Raw genomic sequence first — 13,318 nt, forward strand, 5'->3', positions numbered from 1 at the left:
AGCTGGAGAGCCCTTTGGTTTAATCAAGATTTTGGCAGAACTCTTATAGAAAAAAAAATCTAAAATTGTTATTATTATTAATACTTATTAACAAACAACATAAAGCTCATTAAAAAAACAAGTTGAGGGGATGCTCATTAATTGGGGAATGGTTGAACAAGTTGTGGTGTATAATTGTGATGGAATACTATTGTGTTATAGGAAATGATGAGCAAGATGGTTTCAGAAAATCCTTCAAAGACTTATATGAATTCATGAAAAATGAAGTAAGAACCAAGAGAACATCGTACACAATAAGAATAATATCATAAGGATGATCAACTGTGAAAGATTCAATTACTCTGAGAAAGACAATGATCTGAGAAAATTTCATAGGATCCGTGATGAAAAATGCTACCTACCTCCAGAGAAACAACTGATGAACTGAGTGCATTTTGAAGCTTACTTAAATTTTTTTTTATTTTTCTCTGCTCCACTTTTTGCAATATGGCTAACATGGAAAATTGTTTTGCATGATTTCATATACATAATTGATATAATTTTTGCCTTCTCAATGGATGGGGAAGAAGCAGAAAAGAAGGAAAAAAATTTGTAACCCAAAATTTCTAATTAAAAAAAATGTGTTAAAAATAAATTTAAAAATTAAAGCAAAAAAGTTTGGGGTGTTTTGTGTTTCCTTGCAGTATAGTTTTAGAAACAATGATATATCTCCATCATAACCCTTGTTTATACTATCATAGTTTCACAATCTGGGACTTTCCTGGGTATACAAAACTGTGTCAATCTCATACTGAAATATGAATATAATATGATTGGGAAATTAGAGAAAGCTATAGAAGAGTACATTTGTTGCTTAGCTGTCTAAAGAAAATTGCATAATCTCCAGGTAGAAGGGAGCAAGCTCTAAAATTGAATTCATTGTACCACAAACCTAACAGTTTTTCTAGCTTGTGTTTTAAAACCATCATTTCTTTTGTGATACCTCTAATAATCAGGGATCTTTTGCTTACCTAAAAAAAATCTACATTTTCTTTTTTGTAACTTTCATATATTGTTTTAAATTATGTCTTGGGTCTAAAAAGGAAAAAAAAAAATCACATCCCCTATTCCAAGGACAATCCACAGCAATCTCATCATCTTGCAAGATCAAATCAGCCTTGGAACTCACACCTTATCAATATCTTCTACTCCTCTGAAGGAAGAGTGAGTTAAAGAACTGCTCCTAAAATCTCCATTTAATGGGGGGTGATCCAGGCTAGTCATCTCTTCACTTCCCATCTGTGTGCATTACTCTAAACCTCATCATGTTGTTAAACTGAATATCTTTCCTTCCCTCCATTATTTTTCAGCTTTTTTGTATGTGCTATTCTCCCCCCTCCCCCCCATTAGATTGTAAGCTTCTTGAGAGCAAAGACTGCCATTTTCATCTTTGTATTCCCAAGGCACAGTGCCTGGCACATAGTAAGTGCTTTACACATTTTTATTGACTGGAACTCCTTCAAATAAACAGTTGAAGACAGCTATGAAGCCCTCAAATGTCTTCTTTTCTCCTGGATGAATACCTTCAATTCCTTTAATTAATCCTCTTGTGACATTTAGCTTATAAAAGCTACCATATTTGATGAAACCATGTTCACTAAATTTCATCAAATACAATAATTTTTGAAAAACGTTTTTTTGCAAACCTAAAAGCACTAAACAAAAATGAACTCTACAAAATGAGCTTATTATTATCAAGATTCTTTTATTCACTAGATCCCAAGAAAATTGGCTTAAGGAATTATGTTGTAGATCAGGTCCATACACTGTAGTAACAATGGTTTCTAATAAATTACAGGTTCAAAGAAGGATAGAAAATTTTAAGTATTCTACTGTTAACTTCCTTCAGAGAAAACACCTTGGAGGTATGATAGATGGAATTTAAAAAAAGTTCAAAGAGATCTAGAACCCATGCTCATTAACTAAGAAATAAATAGCATTCACCTAGAACCTGCATGAAAAAAAGCACAGATAAATTGGTTGCAACTGTTCCTCTGAGAAACAAACACAAGCAGAGATAATAATTCATATTTTAACATGCTTTAAAATTTTGCAAATAGTATCCAATTTGGGCCTCATAACAATATTTATACTCAGAGAGATTGAGATATTTGTACAGATCCCATAGCAATAAGTATTGGAAGTTAACATTCAAAACCAGGGCTTCCTTAATTCAAGACCATGGATACTCCATCTAGTCTGCTACGGTACTTTATAAAGATGGTAACCTCTTCAACGGAAATGAAATATAACAAAAGAAATTTAATATTAAATTCCTAAGTCAAAAAGAAATATTGAAATTAAAACAGTTTTTTTTTGAGAAAAAAGATTTGTAAGATGTCTAATGCAAAGATAAAAATTGCAAATTAAATTTGCAAATAGAAGAAAGAATATAATACTAGCTCCTTTTAAATTGTCTGTTTAATTCTTATTCAGTCCATTTTTCTTTTATTTCTTTCCTGGTCAAGTCCTTATTTTCATGAATGTTTTATAAGAACAGGATTTGAAATGAAAAAGAGATTTAAAAATTGATGTTATCATTAGAGGAAAATAAATAGCTGCAGTATTCTGCAAGTATTCCAAAGAAATGCTCTTAGGCATATCAGAACCATAATCACTAGACTCTGGAGTCCCTGTAATAGTCTCTTACAATAAATCAACAGGTACAAAAGGAATTTTAAAAAATAACATTTTTACAGGAGCTAAATGAATCACTTGACTCATTGGCCATGCATTAAAGATGGCAATGTGAGCCCCAAAACGATTTATGCATGCACAGCAGTTACTTGGTCATCTGCTATGATTAGTATTTAATTCTCTTTTAAATCGATAGCACTCTCTCTGCTGTCTTCAGCCAAATGCATTCCAGTTAAAAAAAAAAAAAAAAAGCAAGAGTGAAGATGAGTCAGTCAATTTCCTGCCCCAAGATTTTTCTTTTCAAATGGCACAAGCTATACAAGAATATACAAGAATTAAAATTTTAGTTGCTCATTTGGAACATAAGAAACCTGACCCATATATCCACTGCAAAGAAACATGTAGGGTGATTGATTAGGAAGCTGTCCTTTCCTGACAAACTTCAAATCTCTCTGCATTATAAGGGATTATGGGAAAGTAAGCCTATTTCCTTACAGGGATTTATTTCTGTCACTTTCACTTTCATTCATATTGTGCAACATGTATTGATGGAAAATCTGAAATTATGCCACCCTGAGAGTAAAGGACATCAGGAAGATGAGACATCAGAGAAGGACATCAGAGAGAGAGGACATCAGGAAGGGATAGGAAATAAAGAAATTAAAAAAAAAATAATTACTGTAAATTCTTCTCTGGGTTTATGTGATTAAAAAAGGGGAAATGAGAGATTAATGAATCCTTATACTAAAAAGAGCTTATATCCATTTTGTATACACTCAAGTGCATTTTTATTGCTGTTTTTTATTTGTTTTTTAGATGTGTCCAACTTTTAGTGACCGCATTTGGAGTTTTCTTGGCAAAGAACCAGGAGTAGTTTGTCATTTTTTTCCTGAATTCATTTTACAGATGAGAAAATTTAAGCAAATGAGCTTTGTGTGGTCATGCATCTAGTAAGTATCTAAAACCAGATTTGAACTCAGGAAGATGAGTCTTCTGACTTCAGACCTGACACTTTCTTCTCCCACCATTTTGCTGTCCTAATTTATGGGCATACTTTCTCCTTTAATAAAATATAAGTTCTATGTGCCCAGAAATGCTCCACATTTGTCTTTATTTTCCCAGTATTAGCATGTAGTAGTTGAAGAATAGATACTTTTGATTGATTGGTGACCTCTAATCTTTTATGCTTGGTATGTGACCATTTTTCTTGTGTATAATCCAAAATACATTGAGGTATTCCGGGCTTTAAGCACTGGCTTGCCCATCACATTTTTCAAATCCAGTTTCTTATATCCTGTCTTTTCAGAAGTAGGCCGGATGCATTATTAGCTGCATTGTTCTAGCTATTTCTTTTCTTTATATTTTACATTGTATCTGCATTTCAGAGAAACAGTATTGTTTTCTGTGCCCTGTGCACTGAAATTCTACTTCGTTGTCTCCTACATACATTTTTAAATGTCTGTCCCAATATTTAATTTATATACCTTAATTTATGTCCAGTCTCTGACCTCTGCCAAATATTGACTGTATGACTGAGCATATAATTTAACTACTCAGTGCCTCCAGGCAACTCTTTAAAATAAAAACTGCAAAGGAGGTGTCATCTATATTGATAGAAGAATTTCATTCAGGGTTCCCCATATCAAAGAAATCACCCTTCAGATTCAAATTAATAAAGAATGTGTCACATTTAACCAATATTTATTTCTTGATTTTAAAAATTAATTTCAAGCTCTTATGAAGAGGGAGATGGAATTTGTATAGATTAGAGAATAATGGTGAGTGTTTTTGTTGTTCCTGTTTGGCCTGTGTGGCAATAGAAGAATGGCCCCAGATCTTTTGTGTTTCTGAGAAATTTCCCTGGTTTATCTAAGAAGCTGAAGCTGTGGAAAAGAAGCAAGGTTTAGTAATCCTCTCATTTCTCACTAGGAATTGACTAGATCATTAAAAAGGTCAAGTCAATTATAAAGGAAACATTCCTTCTACTCATGAATTATCACTGGACCAGAGATTATATTTTCTAAATGCTCTAACTCATAATATTACCATGATTTCTAGAGTCATATATAATACAATAACAACTTTTAGCTCTTATAACTTATACTTAAAGATCTTTCTTAAAAAAATAAAACTGCTATACTATAAAGAAAACATTATTTCATTTTTGTTATTTAATCATTTTTGACTGTTCATGACCCTATTTATGATTTTTTTTTTGGAAGTTACTTAAATTGTTTGCTATTTCCATCTCCATTTCATTTTATAGATGAAGAAATGGAGTCTGGGGATACACAGTGTTTGAGGCCAGATTTGAACTCAGGAAGATGACTCTTCTTAACTCCAGGACTACTATCCTTGTCCACTGCATCATCCAGCCGCCCCTACTTTATTTGAATAGACTAACTTAAAATAGAATTAGGGGAGAATTTTGTGTATCTCTCTGCTGTCTCATTCATGCTAAGGCTGATTAAGTCTTTAAAATGCTATTTCACACATATTTCAGAAGCTACCTTCCTAGAAATGAAATTCAGCAGCCAGCATTTTTATTTGTCCACACAGGTTGTATCAGAATAGAAAGTGATGCTGATGACCTGGATTATTTGTTATAGTCTCATGAAAAAATAAACATGGTGTTTTATTGCTCTCGAGAAAGGAAGTTGACTAGTACAAGCAGCGATTCATTTTTTTTTTTGTTTTTTCTTTTATGCAAGGTCCTTTCCTGGTCTCACTCAAAACCCTAAAGCCTGAGGAGAACATATGGTGAAATATTTCTAAGTTCAGGTTCCTCTCTAAACTCTCTGGGGAAGCTGCTCAGCTGGCCCTTCTACAGCTGGAACAGGCAAGGGCAGCTACTAAAGGTTTTTCTCTTTCAGTACATATATGCTTTCCCAAGAAGTAGATAACAAAATCGTGTCTTAGACTTCACATGTTCCTCCTCATGCCATGGAATGATTTTTTGTAAAAAGTGGGGGCCACTTCCCTACTCTCAGCTGCAGTTGATCAAATATTAATGCATTTTTTTTTTTTTTTTACAGGACCTATTTAGAGGTATACTTAGCTTTTGTGGCTCTGCTAGTGTCTAAATAAAGATACTAAGACATTATTTCAACAGTTGTTACTTTTATACTCAACAGCAGCTTTGTTAGAATTTCTTCCAGAAGCTGCCCTGACACAAAGTAATACTTTTTATAGAATACCCAATCTCTAGTATTGTGGGAACTTCAAAATTGCGAAGGAACTCTAACAAGCAGTGGTCAGTGAAAATAACAGTCAAGATATCTGATCAATTTGCTCAAAGATTTTTAAAAGAGAAGAAAAACATTAAAAATGTAATAGAAAAAAACTTCTCCATATTACTCCTCTTCATTGTTATTTTCTTAAACTGAATTATAATCAGGAAAAATTAGAACCTGAAGGGATACCATTTGGTTCACTACTTTGATTTTATAAATGAGAAAGTTGAGACCTGGAGAATTCAAATTACTTACTCCAGCTCAAGCAGTTTGGTTAATAATTTATAATAATGCTCTGATACTGTCACCACCCTGATGCAGGCCTACATTTCATTATGCCTAGACTTCAATAGCCTGCTGGTTGGCCTGCCTGTCACAAATCTCTCTCTAATCCAGCTCATGCTTCATTCAATCATTCAAAAGTGATTTTTCTAAAGTGATCATCAACCATGTCAAGCTCCCTGCCCCAATCATACACACCTACATACAAATTCTGAATAAATTGAAGTGGTTCCTAATCGAGCTTGTTCAGCTGTTTTATTCTTATTTAAGATTTAAGATTATCTTGGCAAAAATATTGGAATACTTTGCCATTTCCTTCTCTAGTTACAGGTGAGGAAACTGAAGCAAATAGAGTAAAGTGACTTGTCCAGAGTCAAACATCTAGTAAGTATCTGAGTGCAAATTTGAACTCAGATCTTCCTAAGGACAGATCTGGTCTTTTATCTACTGAACCACCTAATTGCTGGGGGAAAAAAAAACCCCACAAACAAACAAACTTTCTTTTACCTTTTTTTAATATCCCCATCACTTAGCACAATATCTAATACACAGTAGGAACTTAATAAATATTTATTGCTTCATTGATTTAGCAAATATTTAATCAGTGCTTATAGATTAATAATGGATCTAAGTAAAGAACACTGGTCTTAGAAGCATATACAATACTACAATGGTCTAAAGCTACACATGTCAGCATAACAGGAAACAGTACCTGCACAGTACCTTTCATAGCAGGAGGCGTATAAACACTCTGCTTCCTCTGCTTAGGAGATGCATTCTGTGACTGAGGACAAAAGAGAGAAAGAGAAAAAAAAAGCTTAACAAATCAACAGATACTCAAACCCTAAGCAGCTTTGTATAGGAAGTATCTGTAATATGTTTTCTAAGCATCTCTCTCTGATGTTCCATTGCTACTTGGAAGAGATTTAGTCAAAAGAAATCTGAAATAAATCCATGAAAGCATTTAGGTAACATTGTGTATTCAGCATTGGGCTTGGAAGAAGAAGGACCTGAATTCATATCTAACCTGCAACATTGATTAGACTATGTGACTTTGGACAAATCACTCAAAATCCCATAGCCTCAGTTTTGTCATCTGAATAGTGGGAATAAAGATAGTACCAGTCTTCTAGGGTTATTTTGGAGACTCAAATTATACAATTAAAAAGTACTTTGCAAAACTTAAAGCTTAATATAAATACTAGCTAATATCATTATTACCTACGAATAGAGTTCTTTCTCCTTTCTGAATAGGGTTGTCTTGTTTTTCAGTTAGTTTAGCCTTTGGGACTCTACCTGAAACTATTTGAGATATTTTTGACTGATAATGGAGTGTGTTTCTATTTCCTTCTTCAACTCATTTAACAGATGAAGAAACAAGTTAAGCAACTTGTCCAGGATCACACAGCTAGTAAATATCTGAAACCAGATTTGAACTCAGGTTTCCTTGATTCTCATTCCAGTATGCTATTACCTAGTTGTAGCAAGAAAAAGCTGATTCTTTCTAGCTTCTATCCTTGCAAACCATTTCCTAGTTCTGTCCTCTGAAATGAGCAAAATGAATTGACTCCTTCTTCTGCATGATATTTTCCCAATTTACCAAATACAGCTATTGTATTTCTATGAAATATTCTTCTTTCTAGGCTAGACAGTCCCCATTTTCCTTTTCCTGACAAAACTTGCATTTAACAATCTCATTTCATGGGATACAGTCCCCCTTAGTTGATCATCCCATGGCATGATCTGAAGAACTTTCACCATCCTATAAATGTGCTGTAGTTTACCCTTCCAAAAATGTGCTGCCCAGAACTGAAAAGCATATTTTAGCCATGTTTTTATGAGGGCAGAATCCAGCAGAACAATCTTCTCCTGAGGCTCTCAGCTTTATGCAATCTAAGACCACATTACCTTTCTAATCAGTAGTTACACTATTGACATAGACTGAGCTTACAGGCCACTCCAGTGCTCACTTCTTTATAATTACCCTTAAATATGAGTCAGTGACATTAAGAGCTTAAGAGAGATTATCCCAAGGGTGATAAGGTATATTTTCTCACAGAGGAAAGGCAACCTGGGAGGTTAGTTTTCAAAACTTGTTCCCCTAATAAACATCAGAGCTAGAAACAACATCTTTGTTTTGCTTCTTTCTGTGATGTTTACAGAAAACAGAAGAAAGAAAAAATTATGACAGAAACAAAAGAAAAAAATTTGGGGTAAAAACAAAAGGGCACCAAGGTAAAGAATCTTGGAAAAGATGAATCCTTATGGGGCTTCCTAGGAACAATGAGGTAATCCTTATCTGTAATCATCTAGAAATTACAGGAGCAGTTTCATTGCCTCATTTAGCCGAAATAGCTCAGTCAGGGGACCATTCTTTGTCCTGGTCTCCAAATGTGCATTTTCCTTTTCCTGACAAAACTTGCCTTTAACAATCCCATTTCATGAGATACAGGGTCAGGCTTAGGTTACAGAAGAAGGACTTTGGAAAAAACAGGAACTCACTTTAGTGTAGAAACCAGAAAAGGTTCTCTGATGATCTTTTTCAGATAAGAAAAAAAAAAATTAGGATTTCTCTCTCTCAGATAAGCCAATCAGTTCTATAATGATTTCTCAATTTGCATTTCAAAGTCCAGGAGGTAGGAACCTTTGTTAATGAGATTGGGTTTCTGAAATGTTTATTTTTGCCTAACAAATCCCAACTCTGCATATTTTATTTTTAGGGGAAGGGGCTGGTGGGGAGAAGTGTTCCAAACCTATTCTGGAAAAAAAACAAAAAACAAAAAACAAAAAACAAACTAGGTGAGCCAAAAAATCATGCTGTGCACACATTTCTCATGCTTTTTAGCCTTAATATGTGATCCTTGGCTTTCTTGTAGGTTTTCTTTAGAGTATCACACAGAGCATCAGGATGGCTGTATTTATATGATGGCAAAATAACCATTTAAAAAGTGAAAATTTCCATTAAGTAAACAAGTTATCTGGTCAATTTGAAACTAGCAAATAGTTTGATGCATTTCCCCCTCTCCTCCTCCACCCCCCACTTCTTTGAATGTTTTCTTTGGCACTAGACCTAAGACACAGTTAAACATAGGAAAATATAATGCACACTCTTTCGTGTGTTGACACATCTGACAGAAGTAGATATCTCTGGAATTAATTCTATAACTTCAACCACATCTGACCACCATAAGGTTTGGTTTACCATAGGAATTGCATATTTTCTCCATAAATGTATAAAAGCGCAAGTGAAAGGTGAGTTCTCTAGATAATCTCTTTTTGGTAATGACCCATTTGTAAAGATTCTCAAGAATGTACCTGGCTCTAAAATTGAAATAATCAATATCATGCATTACTATCATAATGATTTCACTATTATTACTAATACAATGATTTTCATTTGAATATGTCTGAAAGTAAGAAAAAAACCAAATTGCACTTTGCAGGAGAAAGGAAAGAAAAAACAAAAAAACCCCACCACCACATAAACATTTGCTAAGCACCTATTATGCACCAGGTCCTATGCCTTATAAATATTATTTACTTTGGTCCTTACATCCTGGGAGGTAAGTGGTGTTATTATCAGTATCATTTTACAGTTGAGGAAACTAAGTTTAAGTTACCTGAGTCCTGTATGTAGGAAGTATCTAAAGCTCTATTTGAAAATGTCTCTTTTTGACTCTAGGTCTAATCCTATTCACTGTGCCACATAGCTGCTTTTAAGAGTCATTCAGTTAGAGTAGGAACATGTAAGGATGCTTTCTATTTTCTTTTAAAGGGAGTTATTTGTGGTTGTGATTGTTATTGCTGCAGCTTTCTACAATAATTAGAAAATTAAAGGAATTGAATAGATTTAAATAAGAAACAGGGATTTCACATAGTATTTTAAAGGAGACCCCTTTAGTGAGATAAGTAGACTGAGAATCAGCCTAAGAGCCAGAAAGTTAGGGATTCAAAACATACTTTTGATCTATACTGACTGTGTCATGCTGTTTCATAAACCTGATCCTTCAGTGCTCTAATATAGAGAGCTCCCTGAGACCAGGTGCTGGTCTCACTGCAGATGCTGATTTTTATTGGCACAGAAAGTTTTTTCCATTTTTGGATGCTCTCTACAGCAAAACTTCTGAAATTGTGGATTGTGACCCCACAGTGGATTATATAACTGAATGCAGGGATTGTAAAATTATGATTTATTATCAATAAATGTTTGATTTGTATATTATACAGACATATGTATAATTTATATACCTATTTATTTGGGGTCATGTAAAAGTTTCTTGGGCAAAAAGTGGTTGTGAATGGAAAAGGTTTAAGAAGTTCTGACAGAGCACTGGTGATAAATTCAAATATAAATGGGGGCAAGGAAACCATACACAAGGCTTCTTTCAGGATAAATGTTGATTAACAAACAAACACATTATGGTAATATGTTTTTATGTTTAAAATATGTTTCCCAATTTCATTTTAATTTGATTCAGAAGCATTTGGAATGTTGCAGGCTGTGTGTCTGATCACTGACTCTGTTCCAGATCAATGAAATCACAGGTTCAGCTCCTATAACCTTGTAGGGCAAAGCTGGATTATTTGAAAGGTAAAAATCTCATATAATGCTATCTTGTATTTTACCACAAAACATAAAATCTATGGAATTTTGAATAAAGTTTAATAATGTGCTAAATTCAAATGATTATATTTTAAATATATATTTTTAAAGAATTCAAAGACATATATGTATATATGTAAAAGATGTAATTAACTTACTTCTCCTTGTGAGTTGGTCACCCTCTTCTCATCTATTTCTATGAAAAAAGAAGACATAACATATCAGGGAATTTTATATATATCAATATAAATTGGGAGCTTCAATTAAGATTTGCTGTAAGTTTAAAATTATTGATTCAAGGGTTCCCTTTTCACCTTCCTCTTTATATGGTACACTGCTTTATATAAAACACCCATTCAAGATTTAATGAAAATCAATTCAATTTTGCTAGAGAAAAAATTATATATAATACTATATACAACAAATAATGTTTAAATAATTGTTTTCATATTATCTCCCTCATCAAATTATGAGCTCCTTGAGAGAAAGGATTCTCTTTTTGTCTTTTTATCTCCAGTTGGTAGCACAGTGCATAGCACATAGTAGATGCTTAATAATTGCTTTTTGATAGACATTAATCACTATATGAAAAATTCTCTAAATAACTAATAATAAATAAAATGCAAATCAAAACATTTCTGAGCTTTCACTTGATTATCAAAAAATTGTTAATGATGATAAAAGATAGTATTAGTCAATGTTGAAGGGGTTGTGGAAAGATGGGCATGTTATTTCATTGTTAGTGAAAATGAATCAGTTCAACTGATTCTGAAAGCATTGATCCAGAGATTCCACTAGGAAACATATACACCAAAGAAAGTCACTGAAAAGAAGAAAACTCTCATAAACATCAAAAATATTTATACCAACACTTTTTACAGTAACAAAAAAATGGTTGAGGAAGTAGGGGAATGAAGGTGATAATAAACAAACTAGCAAATGAATGTCAGGGAACACTACTAAACACTACTACAGGGAACTCTAATAAATGATGAATAAGATAAATGAAGATAAGAAGACTTTCATGAACTGATATGGAGTGAAGTAAGCAGAGTTAAGACAACATACCCATGAACTATAGGACAAGGATTATATCAGTTAGAAGAATAACAAATACAAAACAATCAAAAGTCAATGCTGTAAAATAACAAAGAACAAGCAAGATCCCAAATAAACATTAAGAGAATATGGTTTACTTCATTCATTTGTAGAAGTAGAAGGTCCGCAATTATGAAACAATGCATATATTTTGAACTTTTTTGATGTCTTGTTTAGTTTTTCTGATTTTTTTTTATCTCCTTCCACTTTTTTTTTTTAATAATTTTTTTATTAATTGTTAAATAAGGCAACTCACCAAGGAAGGGAAAGGGGTATATGGAAGAGGTTATTTGATGTGATATCTCTCTGTTGTCTATCATTTACCATTAGCAATTGTCCTGTGTTTTCCTTGATTCTCCTTGTCCTTCCCAAAGTGCTAGAAAATGTTTTGTTTTGTTTTTTGCTTTGATTTCCTTGCCAATCTAAACATTCTGAATTTTGGTATTCTTGGAAATGCCTTTTATGAACAACTTAGATTTCCTATTCAGCTCCTCACTCTCTCTTAGCCTTTCTATCCAATCTGTGACCAAAATTTACCTTCATGGCTCCTTTCTCTCCTCTGATACTGCTACCACCTTCACTACCTTACATCTGGACTATGGTATTAACTTGTTGGATGTTCTCCCTATTTAGTCTCTCTTCACTTGAATCCATTCTCCACAAATGTCATGTGCATCCAGAGGGAGAACTATAGAGACTAAATACAGATCAAAGCATAGTATTTTCACTTTTTTTCCTCATGTTTTTCTCCCTTTTTTCTGATTTTTTTTCACAACATGAATAATACCAAAAAAAATTTAAAATGATTAAATAAATATAACCTATATCAGATTGTTTGCTATCTTTGGGAGGAGGGAGGGAAAAATTTGCATCAAAATCTTACAAAAATGAATCTTGAAAATCATCTTTGCATATAATTGGAAAAATAAAATACTATGGAAAATAAAAAAAAATCTAATAGAGCAGATTTGATAACTTGATTGAATGTAATAGGTTGAAGAAGAGGGAAGAATCACAAGTTTTTAAGGATTTGATTCATATTATTAAATCTCAATTTGTAGCATCCCCAAAAATAAAATAAAATAAAATTTCACCTTCTACAGGAAACCTTTTCTGATCCAGTCTGAACATAATTGATTGCATATTGTGAACTCCTCCTAGGCAATAACTATGTTTTGCCTTTTACTATTTCTCCAATGCTTAATTCAGTGTCTGGCTCATAGTAGGTGATTAATAAATGCATACTGATTAAAACTGACTTACCACTTTTATATTTATTATCTGCTATTTGTCCTTGTCCTTTTCTGTCAGTCTTTCAAAGTTCTTTACAATATGGTCTCTTCTTATCTTTCCATTCTTAAAAATTAATCCTTTCTATTTGTTCTATGATTCAGTTATACAGAATTCCTTGTTGTTTCTCTTACAT

General features: G+C 33.1%; 1 protein-coding gene across 3 annotated transcripts in view; it reads right to left on the minus strand.

The window, feature by feature from the left end:
- Positions 1-13,318, minus strand: part of PPP1R1C (protein phosphatase 1 regulatory inhibitor subunit 1C) — a 177,337-nt gene that overhangs the window by 78,044 nt on the left and 85,975 nt on the right. For 2 of the 3 annotated variants that reach the window (XM_074302952.1, XM_074302951.1), the window contains exons 3-4: positions 10,953-10,990; positions 6,904-6,975 (exon numbers count right to left, since the gene is read on the minus strand). In XM_074302952.1, coding sequence (XP_074159053.1) covers positions 6,904-6,975; positions 10,953-10,990 — 110 coding nt within the window. The remainder of the gene's footprint in view (positions 1-6,903; positions 6,976-10,952; positions 10,991-13,318) is intronic. The other variant, XM_074302950.1, reaches the window with a different exon arrangement.

Source organism: Sminthopsis crassicaudata, chromosome 3 (genome assembly GCF_048593235.1).
Source record: "Sminthopsis crassicaudata isolate SCR6 chromosome 3, ASM4859323v1, whole genome shotgun sequence".
Lineage (NCBI taxonomy): Eukaryota > Metazoa > Chordata > Mammalia > Dasyuromorphia > Dasyuridae > Sminthopsis > Sminthopsis crassicaudata.